The sequence below is a fragment of the Myotis brandtii genome, unplaced genomic scaffold, assembly GCF_000412655.1.
Source record: "Myotis brandtii unplaced genomic scaffold, ASM41265v1 scaffold1105, whole genome shotgun sequence".
NCBI classification, from domain to species: Eukaryota; Metazoa; Chordata; class Mammalia; order Chiroptera; family Vespertilionidae; genus Myotis; species Myotis brandtii.
In genome coordinates, this window is record NW_005353770.1 from 274,248 (window position 1) to 289,686 (window position 15,439).

Below are 15,439 nucleotides of genomic sequence, written 5' to 3' on the forward strand. Positions count from 1 at the left end.
CCTTTACTTCATTTTTAATGAAATTAGAAATATACAGACACCCAGAGAGAGGACTGTGACAGTAACTCACATAGCACCTGAATGTAAATACCAATCTTCTGAGATTTTGCTTCACACCTATGCCCCACTCCCTCCCCCTCCCTTTTTCTTCTACCATATTCTTAGAAGGAAAAAGTAATCAGACATGATCTTTATTTTGCTATGATTATTAGACTGAACTTTGGATGAAGTGAAAAAATCCATCTATTTAGACAAATAATTTGAAACTCCTTAAACAAAGAGTGAAATGGTCCAATTTGACTTTCTGAAAGTCCAGCTGGCATGGAGTTGTTTATTTTAACATCCCACTCTCTTGACCTTGTTTTTCTACCTGAAATGTCTTGCTCCTACCTGGCCCTCCTCTGACCCCCTCCGTCCACAGTGAACCATCGTGCAACCTGCCAGGCTTTCTCCAACCAGAGGCCTTCACGGTCATCCCACCCACATGCCTCTGCAACCCCTTCATGCTCCAGGCAGTGTTCTTCCCGACAGAATTTTAATTTCTCTTTGAAAAGTTATTGTTGTCTATTCATGTTCTATTTTGGGAACAATGGCCAGGAGCCGTCAGGCCCATCTACTAAAGAGTGAGGCCCTGTGGGAGTGGGGGGCACAGGGGACCTTTTTTCCCATCTCTGTCTGTACCAGCATCTAGCACAGAGCCGGCTCCCAGCAGAAAAGCAGGGAATCAGTAAGATGGAAATCAGGCAATGGAAGTAATGAACATCAGGCAGCAAGCCAAGGAGAAATGAATGAGTCTTGGCTTCCTTTCTGAAAGCAGCATAATGTAGGGGCAGAGCTCGGTGGAGGAGTCAGGCGTCCTCAATTGTTGCTTAGCTTTGCCACTTTTGAACTGGGCCGCATTTCACAAGGGAGCTGACTTCTCAGGGCCTCAGTTTCCTTAACAGTAAAACAAAGGGGGCATTTGTTTCTGTTTCTGGAGCAGATGTTTGAGTTCAGCAAATCACAAAAGTTGAAAAAGACAGAGGTGGCAAAAAGCTGGGGTGTGACATCGGTAAATATGATGGGAATTGTTGCAGCTCTTTGAGATCAAGATAGTTTGCCACAGTATTACCAGGCCGGCTAAGATCATGACTATAACTGCAGAGCCCTAAAGAGTCATTAGACTGTATCTGAAACCTCCAAGCAAAGCACATTAAACGCACTGGCTCAAGAGTGTATGGGGGTGTGGGAGTGTGTAGGGGTGTTGGTAGAGAGAAAGAAAACTGTCATAACAAAGGGTCACAAGACTTGCTTTCTCCCTTTAGAAGATAACAGGTTTACAACCAACCTTAATTTTTCCAAAAATGTTTTTTCTAAATGTTCTTCTAAATTCATAGCTGGTTTCCTGTTCCTTTGTGATAGTGGTTTTAGACTTAAAATGGAACATCAATTATACACAGTCGATATTTATTATTATGCTCCATAGAATGCCATCATCATTCTCCAAAACATGTGGAAGTTCGGTCTGTGGTATTTCCCTTTCCTCCAAAATGGGTCCTTTTATGTCTCTGCTAATGGCTGAGGAGAGGAGGGGAGAAAGACTAGCTGCTTTATTAAGAGGCTCGAGCTATTTTTCTCATTTGCATGAACCTTATATCTTAATGCAATATCACCAAACAGTGGCCAGTGTGGTCCCTGAAGACTGGGTGTACAGTAAAGGTTTCAACCAAAATCAATGGCCAAGTTGTTCCTAATTCCATTTGGGAAGTAGTCTTTGGGGGGGCGCAGCTATGCATCCTGTAGACAGCAGCATCCTCCTCCTGCTCCAGTCCTGGACACAGGGCTGTGTAGGTCGGTGAAGGACACCTGCTGTTGAAACACTGTAATTCTCGAAGTGTTCCTTTGGTGCAAGAACAATCAGCAGTTCAGATCTCTGAGAGACAGGTCCCCAGCATGCAGCAAACTGGATTTTTTGCACAACACCTGCTCTCCCTCCTCTCTCTGGGCAGAGGTTTCTTACTCTAACTTGAGAGGTGTCCAAATCGGTTTATCGTGTCAGCTAGTGAAGCAGGCAGCCTTGTCCTTACCCTGTTCTCTATGATATATTGACTTTAAAACATTACTATTAAGGAGGCTGTAAGCGGACAAGTGGTTTCTCTTAACATAGTGGTGTCACGAGATAATCACTTCCTCCTAAAACTGTGGTTGAGAAGCATTTGCATCTTTCCTATCACCTGAGTCTGCAATCACAGGGCCATAAAGTGGAATGAGCCTTGCATGCCGACATGTTTGCAAGCCACTGTGTACTCCTTTTATAGATTTTTATTACTGAAGTCATTAGGGATGTTCAGCCACTCTGTCCACGTCAACTATTATCTTAAGTGCAGTTTCCGTTTATGCTAGCATCTCTTTCCAGCCTTCCTTCTGGTCCCCGTTCTTTGTACTGGGAAAGACACAAATGTTGGCATCACAGAGACCGGGGTTTGCAGCTTGGCTTTCCCTTTTCACGGATGTGTTGCAAATGTGGACTGTGTGCTGTCTGGACATGTTGTCCAGCTACTCTGAGCCTCAGTTTCCTTGTGTGCACAATGGAGATAATAAGGCCTGTGTCCCTGGGTTGCTGTGATGTTCAATAAATAATGTGCATATGTACCTTGCACACACAAAGTGCTCAGTAAACCTCTATTTCCAGCCTATCCATTCTCCGTTTCCCAAATCATTCTTTTCCTTTGCATTTGTGTGAATACTGGGATCTGCATTTAAAAAATCCCACACTCTGAGTTATGCCACGCCGGGGCAGACTCTCCTCCTTCCCCAGCTACCCAGCCAGCGTGAGGCAGCTGGTGGCCTCAAGGAGGAAGGGGGAGGAGGATGAAAGAGGGCTGCTTCTCCCCTGAACGGATGAAACACCAGTTACTAGTCTAGGGCCGTCCTGACAATTTCTTAAGGAACTCCAAGAAAAGGTATTAAAAGGTAATTTTGTGTATCTCCACTGACAAACATTTTCCGAGGGCTGCAAATGTATGTGCATTATCTCACAACCAATCTTGAGGTCGTTTTACCCAAAGATGGAAACGGGGGCTCAGGAAGTGCCAGCATTTCGCCAGCAGGCCCAGCAAGTCCGTGGGACAGAGGAAGCCAGACCCCAGGTTTGTGCCCTCTGCTCTTCCCGCTCCCCTCTCTTTATTAGCAGTAGGTTGATTTCGTGTAGGAGCTCTTAAACTGATTTCGATTCCGATTTACAAAGACAGTCCCACTGTACAGGCAAAGATGCGGAGGTCAGGCAGCTGAAGCAATGAAAATGAAAATGTTATTCTTCGTGTAAAACCCAACGAAGCTGCGAATGTGATTACACGGTAACAACGGTGGTCTCTTTGGCCAGGTTAGAATTTCTGTACTGATGGGACTTGAACTTTGTCCTACAACGAAGGCAGTGCCACCTGCTGGGGTTCCTTTGCTCTGGCTTGAGGAACTGCAACTTTCATGCGGGTCCCAGAGCAGTCCAAGGACAGGGACAGTGAAGTGAGCTTGGGCTGCTCCATCCCTCATCGTTGCCACACACAGTGCCACTCCCTCACTGACACACTGGTTACCTCTAGCGTTCCCAAGCCAAGTGCAGTTGAGGGGAACCAGGAAAGAGTGCAGAGAAACCAGCCGTGTCCCTTTGGAAAGAGCGCTCACCAGGTGCATGGGGCTTTTACTGCCCAACCGCTGCCATAATCCCAGAGCCATAAACCTGGCTCGTGCCAAGACAAGCACCAGGGCCAGGCCCCACTGCCCACCGTGCAGAGCTCCAGCAGCCGCCCGCCTCAACTCCTCCTCCTCCTCCCACCCTCACACCTCCAGGTGGTGTCCCTGGGCTTGGAAATGGGTTACAATGACATGTCCCGGCCCAGGGTCACTCCATGTACTGTCCTCCCTAATCACCTCACATGCCCACTCCCTTCTTCATCGGGGCACAGTCACCTAGAATTGTACAATCTCAGAGCCTGGAGGAGTATCATAGGCTTTTACATTTTGTATTCTTTCAATTTACAGGTAAGGAAACCAGGGGCCAAGGAGGCTACGTGACTTACCCAGAGTCACACTGTTAGCCTACCCTTCTTTCTATTAAGGCCAGTGTGAATTATTGATTATTTTTAAAACTTCCCATGATGGCAGTAGAAAACGTGCTTTTCTGTTTTAAATCTTCACCTGAGGATATGTTTTTATTGAACTTAGAGAGAGAAAGGGTGAGAGACAGAAAAACACCTTGGTTGCCTCCCATACACAGCCCTATCGGGGATCCAACCCATAACCTAGGTATGTTTCTTCACCGTGAATCAAATCAACGACCTTTTGGAGCACAGGATGATGTTCCAACCAACTGAGCCACCCAGACAGGGCTAGAAAATGTGCTTTTTAAGAGAATTATTGAAACATGGTAGTAATTTGCCTTTTAGAAAAAGTGCCACTACTATCACTTCCTTTTTATCTCTAGGCCACAATTATCAAGCACGTTTTGTATTTGCTAGTTTCTAGGTAAATTATTTTTCTCATCTTTTTTCCACTTATTATTAACGTGTTCATTTGGATGCCGGTGTTCTGGAAGATGCTATTGTTGTACCAAATCAGACACAAATTATACTGCTACAGCCAAGTCCAAGTGCACTGATGAACTGTTTGCTGCAGGTGGACATGCAAACAGTGTGGAGCAGCCCAAGGGGGTGTTTAAAACAAGCAACATCCATCCATTCATCTGTGTGCACAGACATTGGGTCCCACTTAGCAGGTTCACTTGCTAAGACTGACTGACACAGAGCAACTTGCACATGTTGGTAAGGACGAGCACAGTAACTCGAGCAGCAGTGGTGAGGTGCTGCTCCTGAGTGGCATGAAGGTTGCCCTCAGCGTTTTCAGGGGTCAGACAGTAAAGTTTTAGGGGGTGAGAAAGGCTTCATAAGACAATGGAGAGTGGCGGGAATGTTTCCAACTGGAGAGGGCCAGCCCCTCTGCTTTGGGCAGCTACTACTCAGCTCCGGAATGTAGGCCATGTGTAATTTTGGCCCACAAAGCCAGACCTCTGATTTCTTTTTTTAAGAAACCAGAAATCTGGAGTTGTATATTAAATCTCCCCCACTTTTTTCCCCCCTCCTGAATGCTAGCAACTTATTTATTTATTTATTTGTTCTCTGTGAGCCAGCTTTGGCCAAGTCCTACCAGTTTTGTGAGTCCAAGTAGATTTTGCTGGGGCAGGATTTGGGGAAATACTTGAGCAGAGAATTGACCTAGTCTTGGGGTAAATGTGAGTGGTTCTGTGGCTGGGCTTCCCAGGCCTAGTGGCTCTTATGAAGTTAACCTGATTAATCAGAAATAAGATGTGGCAATTTGTGACCTCATTCTCGGACTTCATAATCATTTCCAGTTCTGTCAGAGGTGGTCTCTGTGCCCTCGGTTCTTGTCTTGCTTGTAGGAAAGAATTCAAACAAGAGACGGTACCAAATAGAAGCAAAGCATGCAAGAGTTTATTTGTAAGAAGAGGAAATACACTCAGATATAGTCCAAGCAGGAAGCTTAGCTGGCCAAAGCTGAACCAAATGCCCAACTCATTTGGGCATTTGAGATTTCATACCCTGGAGTTGAGTTGAATACCTCCTCAGGTTTCAAGGATGCCTCACCAGGATTTAAGCTATAGACCACATCCTGGAGGAGGTTTCAAGTCTCTCCCTTCCTCTCTCTTGTGTCTTCTAACTCTTGGTTAATTCTTGTTTGTTACGTCTCCCCTGTGTTCCCCTTGATGGTAGCCATCTATCGGGCTCATGTCTATCTAGCTCTACCTACTCTAACAGTTCTAGTGACATTCCCTTTATTAATGCTTTGCTGAATCAATGACCTGCTATATGAATGACAAGGGTATGGGGGGGGGGAATATTTGATCATTTTTAAAACAATTATCAACACAAACACAGTCACAGGATTTTCAAACAGACTCTTTTCAGCCCCTTTTGTTTGGTCCTCAATCTGGAGCACCTGAAGGCTAGTTTCCTGGCCTTCTGCAAGGTCCATTTAGCTCACGGCAACCTGCGGTCACAACACCATTTATGCATCAGTTTGGCCTTAAAAACTATAGGGGAAAATTACAGTAAAAAGAATTTTTCTCGGGTCTCAGCGTGTAGAAAGTCAACACAATTCTTGCCCATCTTACTCAGAATAAAGTTGTATAATTAATTTGAGATTAACCCAAACAGACCTAATAAATTCACCAACAGAAGCCTATTAAACTTCCTTAAGGTTTTCCATGAATTGTGTGGGTTATGAAAGAATAAGACTACAACTTTATAGTAATGGTGTATTTTACAAAGGGCATTTCTCTTCAGGCTAAGCATAATGGAAGGTTGAGACAATTAGATGGAAATTTCAGGCATAATAAGCTTCCTTCTGAAGTAAATTACTTACTTTTTTTTAGAATCCTCAGATTGACAGTCTTCCCATTATCTAATTTTCTGGATAGCTGCTTTAGTCTGTCATGTTAGCCTCTATAAGCAGGGTTACAGAGAGGGAAACCAACAAATGTCTGCAGGTGCCCCAAAACATTTTTAGGTAACACTTAAAGTTTCAAAGATTACTTAAACAATATCTTTAATCGCGGCAGCCCAGCTAACTCAAGATTTTGAAGCATAGTGGAAAGTTCTTGTTTGCTTTTGTTCTCCAGCCAATCCAATTGCTCTTAGTGGGGATACCCAACCTATGTTCTACAGGATGGAAAATGACAATGTGATTGAAGTGGGATCTCTCCACCAAGTAATCACTTCAATAAGAAAACTTATTGACTATATATTTACAAGGTTTAGAGCCCAAAGTTGTGTAGGGAGGGAGCTATACATCAAAGCCTCAGCTGAAGAAAATTGTAAAGTGTTCATGTGGACTGGCCAAGATTAACCAGTATTGCCAGAACACCCTCACCCATATGATGTACATGCTAACAACTTGATGGTGTGATGATAGAAAGACACATAAAACAGCTTTTTTTTTATTCCTGGCATAGAGCCCTATTGTAAACCTGGAGATATTTAATTATTTTGTTAATCCTCACCAAGGATATTTTTTCCATTGATTTTTAGAGAAAGTGGAAAGGAGGGAGGGGGAGAGAGAGAGAGACACATCGATTGGTTGCCTCCCACTAGCACCCTGACCGGGGCCCAAGAAGGTACCCTTGACTGGGCATAGAACTCAAGACCCTTTGGTCCTTGGGCTGATGCTCTACCACTGAACCACACCAGCCAGAGTTAAACCTGGAGAAATTTAAATAACCTGTCTCAGCCATGATCCTGGCTATGTGTAGGGATTAAAAGAAGCCACTGAAATGTATAATAAATAGATTTATTCTGCATACAACGCTCTTCCTGCCAGCCTCTGGGGTTGAGAATGTTGCATCTAACCCAATTTTAAGATGGAAAAAGATAAAATCAGGAGATATAATGAAATAGCAGAACTTTATTAGCTTGTAGGACATTTGCACAAAAATGAATGCAGTTGTGGAAGGATAGAGATTCATTTGTCATGTCAGGAAAAATTAATCTTTAAAAGTATACATATATTCCCGAAGATTGCTAAAGAAATGAGACTCAGTCTTTTGAGTGCCATTATTCTTCCATTACATGCTGCAAACTCTCTGAGGTACTATGCTCCTGTATAACACTGTAATACTGCTCTTGAGCTCTTGGTAAATGTTGCCGCTTCCTCTTCCCCATATACTTTCTCATCTAAAATATAACAGCCAACTGATGTCTGGTTTATGTTTTACTTAACTCTCTTATTATGGATTTCACCTCTTCATTGTTATACTGAACGCAAACTATAAGAAACAAATAGGAGTACCTCAGAGCTTCTTCACGTTGGGATGAGGTTCTCCAGAATAGGAAGAACAGGCAAATGAATGGATGAATGGGCTGCTGTGTTTAACCTGTCTATAAATACATGTTTATGTCTCTTGGTAACAGGTCACCCCTTTGAACAAGTAATCATTTAAAGTTTAATTTTAATCTACACATCAGAGCTGAAGATATGGAATTGCTTAGGCTATTCTTTCAGCCTCTCTCCCTCTTTGATTTTCAAGATAAAGCCAATTAATTAATGTGCACTTTTCAACTGAAAAAACGATTAAGACCCAGCTGTGACTGTAAAATTATAAGTTGTAATGCAACACTCTGGACTTGTTAATGCTTTTTTTGGCATGAAAAAGAAAGACATAGGTATCTTATATTAAGTGGTTTTCTAAAAAGCATAAGTTAGCAGTTTGTTACTAAGTTTGACCTTTCTACACACAAATCTTAAATGATTGATGGAATAATGTAAAATAGCTTTGTTCAAAAGAGATCATCTTTGGCAGGCTACTTCTAAGGCTTTACTACTCTGGAGAGATGAAAAGATATCCTCATTTCACATTAACTTCCCTGATAGATCAACGCTTATTTGAAATATGCCTCAGAATTATGTGATATTTACTGTTTTAATAGTCTTCTTTCACTGTATCCAGCTGCTCTACATGGAATGGTTGTTACTTCTAAGATTTAGAGATTTTTTTTCTACACATAAAGAGCATCTTTAGGAAAATACAGATGGGTAGAACAGTATATCTGGCATTTTTATTCATGACTATTTCATTGCAAGGTGGTATATGAGACTAAAATATACAGAGATATGCTTTTTAAAAAAATCAACCTTCCTATTTCAAGATGTGGCTTCAAATTCTCCCTAGAGTATTCTTCAGAGTCTGAAAAGAGCCATTTACTTCTTTTTAATCACAGACTCTGTAATTTTATGTATGTCTAAGGTCACTATAGAATTACTATGGAATTCCAGAAAGCAAGGGTGAAAATCTCAATTAAAGGGTCAAGCAAGTAATAGAAATAGTGAATGGGACCAGTTATAGGTATAGGAGTGTGTATGGGTGGCGGGGGGAGAGAGAGGGGTAGGGAGGGGTGTGGTGCCTGAGAGGAACTATTATTTAAGTCAATATGAAAGATATTCTGGCCCTAACTGGTAGCTCAGTGGTTAGAGTGTCAACCCTCAGACTGAAGGGTCTTGGGTTGAATTCCTGTCAAGGGCATGTACCTCAGTTGCAGGCTCGATCCCGGCCCCAGTTGGGGTGCTGGTGGGAGGCAACCAATTGATGTGTCTCTCTTGCATGGTGTTTCTCTATGTTTCTCCCCCTCCCTTCCACTCTCTCTAAAAATCAATAGAAAAAAATACTCAGGTGAGGATTTAAAAAAAAAAAAGAAAAGAAGAAAGAAAGATATTCTGATTTGTCTAAAGGTTAGAAATCTCCTAATTTTTCAATATTGGCAACTACAAATTTTTGAAAGATCCTGGGCTGGCCAAACAAAACACGTCTGAGGGATGTCTTGCTGCTAAAAACCTGCTGAGAAGGAAAAGGGATTTACACCTTTTAAAAAAATGTTTCTTCAGTTGTTCACATTTTGAGGGGTGCCGTTTCGTAATTGTGAAATAGCCACCGATAATAGCCTATTATAGGCTGAGGACAGAGGAACGAAGGCTCTCTGTCACATGTCTGGGAGAAGCTTTGTGAAAGCGCTGGTGCCTGGGGAAGGCGGTGCGCCGTGGGGTAATGGATGGATACAGGTTCCTTATGTGAAACACAATCATCAGTGAATTCACAATGGAAAAGATATGAAGCAGAGACCTCTTTTCTCTTAAATTTATCTTCAAGGCCATTTCATTTTTATGGAGCTGAATAAAGCTGACTTGCAAAAAGAGAAAGAAAATCCTTCTTTGCTCTTCGGCAGGGTGAAGTAGAGAAAGAAAGTCTCCCCCTGAACTACTATGAGGCCAGAAGCCTTGCTGCTATATCTCACACTGCTGCACTGCGCTGGGGCTGGCTTCCCAGAAGATTCTGAGCCAATCAGTATTTCGCATGGCAACTGTAAGTACCCACAATCCCACTCTCTCCCTTTGTGGACACTGTAGCCTGCATCAACCAGTAAAACATTAAAAAGCTTAATAGAATAGGAGACTTGTTGGTCACTTTGAACTTGTGCAGGTGGCAAAGTTAATTCAAGTCAAGTCGGTGGAATGCCCATTCTATAACTTCATTAAATGCGGTTGTATGACACATATGTGTGAGCATTTGAAACGTTCCTCAATACTTTCAATGAAGTCTCCGTTACCACATGGAGGCTGTGATCCAGCTGGAAACCAGCTGTGAAACAATATCACTCTCCCTTGGGTATTACTAGTACTGCACATTTTCATATGTAATTAACATATGAATTTTCCTAGAAGATAAGGACAGAAAATAGTAAGACTGCTTTGGAGCATTCTAGAGACAAAAATTAACTTTTTTTTAGACTTAGAGATTATATCATTGCTAGATTTAGGTAGAGTGAATTTTAATCCTGAGGGCCTATTTTAACTGTTTATACAATTTTCCTTTTGGTCTGCTTCATTGTCAAGGATAGAAAGCAACATGACTGAGAATTTAGTTGACTCCTCAAATGAAGAAAATTTACTTGTACATTGGATGGAGCAGCCAATTTACTGCTTTTTTTCCTTCTCTCCAAAAGACAAAATATTTTATCACAGTAAAAATGAAAGAGAGCGTTTTCTCCAAATATATATTTTCCCAGTAATTATCCCAAAACAAACATCGATAAACCATACAAAAGGTGTTTAAACTAATATGGAATACTAATAAGATCCATTAATGCCCAGCTTTCTGCTAGATGGTCCGGGGTGAAAAAGATAATTTTATAAGGTGAGGTGGCGAGACTGATACATAAAACAATGAGAGAACAGAAGTCAGAGCATGACTGAGGCCAAATTATGTAGTTCAAGATCATCATTCTTGAAGTGGCAGAGTCCACTTAATTCAAGGTACCAAACCTTAGTAAGCACTTATTTAGCACCATTTGAGATAGGTATACAGAAGAGACCCCAGCCGAAATGCGCTGCTGAAAAGGATACTCCAGTGAGCACTTGAACCTTGATACTACCGAGACATGCTACTGTTTGAGCAAGCTCCTTAATGAATGGGTAAATGAAATTTCAGAGCAGTGGAGAGAAAGGCACGAGATAATTCCATACTAAAGCTTAATTGTGAGTAAAATAACTGTGGCTCCTGAGTAAGACACCCACTGTGAGTCATGCCCAGATACTACTGAGGTTTATAGTGACGGGTCTGAGCATAAATCTGTGAATGGTTTTTGAGTCATTATATGCCCACCCAACCCCCTGAAAACAAGCACCTTTTAAATGTGACTCATCTTTCTTTCCTCCTTAGTTTCTTTGGGGGAATGCTTGTGCTCCGAAGTTTGTAGGATTAAAGGCAGAGAGGTTTTTGAGATGTAGGTATGTCTAAAGGTCAGGCATTATTACAAATTGCTCACTGTCAACCAAAGAGAACTGTGAGAAAGGAGAAATAGGCTCACTCACTCTCCAAGCCAGGGCAAGTCCAGATCACCCGACTGGCTACACTCAGTTTGACCCTGTCCTGTCAAAGTGCCCGTTACTGTGAGATCAACCAATTGCTTCACTCAAGAGCGAACTTCCCACAGTTCCTAGAATGCCAACCAACCTAGCGGGGCCGCCTTCAATGGCAGATTATTCCAACTGGACGCCTGTGGAGACTGTATTTTTCTTCTGGCTCCTGGTCGAGGGCTCTCGCCTCCAGACCACATTGCCTTTGTGGTGATTGATGGGAAGGCCGCTTTGAAACAGTTTTGTCCCGAGACAAGATCTTTGGCAGACTGCCCCCCAGGCTTAGCACTCTAAAGAAGATGAAAAGAGAACTGGGGAAAAAGAGCACCTTCATGTAAAGGGTTCACTTGCAAGTTTAAGCCCCAGGAAGAGGGACAAGTCAGAAATGGTGACACTTGGAAATATAAATGCAGGCTTATTACCATCTGAAAATGAAACTGTAACATGATCATTCTTTTAAAGAGCACTCTTCCATCATAATTTTTCCTAAAATAACAGACTCATTGAAGATGGAAAATGGTGCCATGGTCTGACTTAAATATGGTTTTGTTTTGTAGACAGCCCCCTTTCTCTCCCTGCCCTGTCAATTCTTGGCTTGATTTCCTTTTCCCTTTGTTGCCCCATCTCCTCTTTTCACAGATACAAAACAGTATCCGGTGTTTGTGGGCCACAAGCCAGGACGGAACAGCACGCAGAGGCACCGACTGGACATCCAGATGATCATGATCATGAACAGGACCCTCTACATCGCTGCCCGGTGAGTGGCCTGGTCCACAGCTCTGCTTTCCAAGCATCTGAAGGTCCTAAGATATAAATGGACCCGCTATGCATCTTGTTAAAGACCATGACATTCCCAAACAAAGTGATATTTAATTAAAGGCTACTTTAGTGTGTCAAGCAATCATTCTTTTGAGACTTTCTGTGTCTGTCTGATGTAATACGGCTTTAGATAATTGCCTGTTTTGGATTTTAAACTCAAGTAATCCAATGTTTTCCTGGAACATATATGCAAATATTTACTCAAGCACTGAGTAGAATGCCTTTCTCCTTGATACTTGTTTGTTCAATTAAGTTGAATGTGTAAACATGTATTATTATATAGTTTGTGTATATTAAACCTGTTTGTATTTCTGCAGTGAATGGATAGTATATATCATTACTTTAACAGATTGGCAGTAGCACCCAAAGAGTCTTTGATTTGGATCTAGTAAGAAAATATTCATCTACTGGGGAAATGTCATTTAAACACACTATGTCTTAAAGCTGACTGGCATGGTAAGAAAACTGCCTAAACAGGTGTCACATGGATTTAGGCTTTTGTTTTAAGTTCGCTCTTGATTTACCTGGAATATTTCTCTGTCAAATGAGAGGTTGGAATAGATTATCTTAATGAAGTCTCTTGGGATTCTAACAATGTATGATCCCCTTTTGAAGGTGTGTAGCACATTCAAAATAATCTCTAAATGAACAGCAATAAGGAACCCATCATGTGAAATTCCACTGTGGTCTTACTGAGTCTAGACTGATTAATAATCTCACACAGGGAGAAAGAAATAGAGATTGTGTTTGTGGTTCTTGTCTGGCTGTGAGCACAGGTAAAGAACAGGTAAATAACAACAGTGGTTGATTCTTTTAAAGCACGTAGATTTTCTGAAATGACAAGCTGTATGACATAAAGAAGTAAAAACAACAAAACCATCGGTGAGATTAAAATATCCTGCAAGTACCCCACATTTGGTCACAGGGAGCAATGTCAAAACACTTTTTTAAAATTTCAGTTCACAAAAACTATATAGTACATACTAGTTGTATGTGCCCTATAAATTGCAAATATAATTTTAAGTTCTTTAGAAATGTTAATTCACTCGATCCTGAAAGAAACTCTATAAGAAGGAGATATTATTATTCCCCATGTCTTATGGGAGGAAACCAAAGTACAAAGAGGTAAATGATTAGGTCCAAATGACAGAGCAGGATTTGAACCAGAATGGTCTTGCTTTAGAATCTGGGTCATTACTCCCTATACTGTACAGCCTACTGAGCAGTAGAGGTGGTAATATTTGTTCTGGGAATAACCTTCTAAGAGCTATTGCCCAAGAACATAGTCATTGCATGCATTCATTAAAAAGCATTTCAGCCCTAACCGGTTTGGCTCAGTGGATAGAGCGTCAGCCTGCGGACTGAAAGGTCCCGGATTCGATTCCGGTCAAGGGCATGTACCTTGGTTGCGGGCACATCCCCAGTGGGGAGTGTGCAGGAGGCGGCTGATCGATGTTCCTCTCTCATCGATGTTTCTAACTCTCTATCCCTCTCCCTTCCTCTCTGTAAAAAATCAATAAAATATATATTTTTTAAAAAAAGCATTTCAACAAGGTCTTCAGTAGACATGTCTGTAACAGAATATTAACTTCTTCTTAAATATTTTTTGTTTCCTAAATGTAGCAGGGCTGGAAGACTACATTTGTATCCAAACAAATGATTAAACATTGGGTCTGTGAGAAATAGGCTGACTTGATAATGTTCTATAGATTGTTCACTTTGCAATGGAATCTCTGGATGATATGCCTGATGATTTAGCATGGCTGTGGGCTGCAGTTCCAGGGTGTACCTGAGTTAGGAGCAAAGTGCTATGCAAACTTAATCCTGACCATTATTCCAGCTGGTTAAAACTGTTTTAAATAACCCCTTGTACCAAGAAAAGGAGAAAGGAGAAATGGAAGGGGAAAAAGGAGAAACACATTCAATTTTTAAAAACTATGAAGCAGACTCGCCTTTTGTTAGAGGTAACATTTATAAAACCCTAGCACTGACAAGCTGTTTCACTCTATACTCAGCCACTGCCCTTCAATACACTCTCTTGGAAGATTCCTAAAGGAGTTCCGTGGCTGCCATGTTTAGGGTCTTTCCTCTCACTTTAATTTCACATTTCCCATCATTGCTCTGAGAGATCCAGGTTCCTAGGCAGCAAATAACATGATTTCAAGTTAAGTCCTTCCACCAGGCTCAAGCCAGGGCAACACAATTCAGTGGTATTTACTGGAATGGGAAAGAGGAAGGCCTAGGATTAAGTCAGTTTATGTTCAAATAACTTAATTCAATAAGAGCTGGGTATGAATCCTAGGATGCACTCGTTGGTGCTTGGGAATAACTTTGACCCTGGACTGCTTCTGTTTGCTGGGCAATGTGATCTCTTGGATATTGAAAAAGATTGCATTGTCCAAAAGGAGATTTCATTCACAGATTGTATTGTTGAAAGGCTTCCCAATTCTTCTAAACAGTTGGTGTCAGCAATCGGAAGCGCCATCCAGAACCCAGGGACTGACTGAGGCTTGATGGCAAGAACCCCTTTCAATTCTGCTTCATTATTATCCATTTTGTAAATTCTTTTCTTCCCTTTAATCTCTAAACTGCTAATTAACATAAACAGGTCATGCCAGGAGGGGGCAATCCAAGAGCTTTCTGAGGAATTGCCAATGCATATTAATCAGCTGTTAATTTACAATTCATATATTCAGCTCCTACTTAAAGTTTTGAGGAGAGGCAGGGCAAAGAAAACCTGGAGTCGTCTCAAACCTGATTCCAAAGTAATAGGCAATTCCATTCCAATAATGAGCCTGACCCACAGCACCACCAATAAAGTCAAACAAGTAATAAAAGAATGCAATAAAACTGCCTGGAAATTAAAGGGCAGCGAAATTCTGGCACCCTACTGAAGTTTGAAGAACTTCCCAATTCAGCAATTTACAAAGCAGGCTCCCTGTTCTCCCCCTCACACATTCTCACTCTCTCTCTCTCACTCTCTCTCTCTCTCTCTCTCTTCCATAGCAGGCAAGGAAATTTTCTAAGCCCACTGCCTTGCCCTCTTCTTTTATTTTCACATGAGAGAGCCTGTTTTTTTCTTTTTATCTATTGTACCTTCTCTTAAAATGGTAGCAAACAGATTTCAAAAATATTGGGAGGAAAAATTGGGGGAGGGGGGATTGAA

General features: G+C 41.7%; 1 protein-coding gene across 5 annotated transcripts in view; it reads left to right on the forward strand.

The window, feature by feature from the left end:
- SEMA6A (sema domain, transmembrane domain (TM), and cytoplasmic domain, (semaphorin) 6A) overlaps window positions 1-15,439 on the forward strand; it is a 129,689-nt gene that overhangs the window by 59,295 nt on the left and 54,955 nt on the right. For all 5 annotated transcript variants that reach the window (XM_005857344.2, XM_005857347.2, XM_005857348.2 and 2 more), the window contains exons 2-3: window positions 9,765-9,901; window positions 12,094-12,211. In XM_005857344.2, the coding sequence (XP_005857406.1) occupies window positions 9,802-9,901; window positions 12,094-12,211 (218 nt within the window). In that variant the 5' untranslated portion in view covers window positions 9,765-9,801. The remainder of the gene's footprint in view (window positions 1-9,764; window positions 9,902-12,093; window positions 12,212-15,439) is intronic.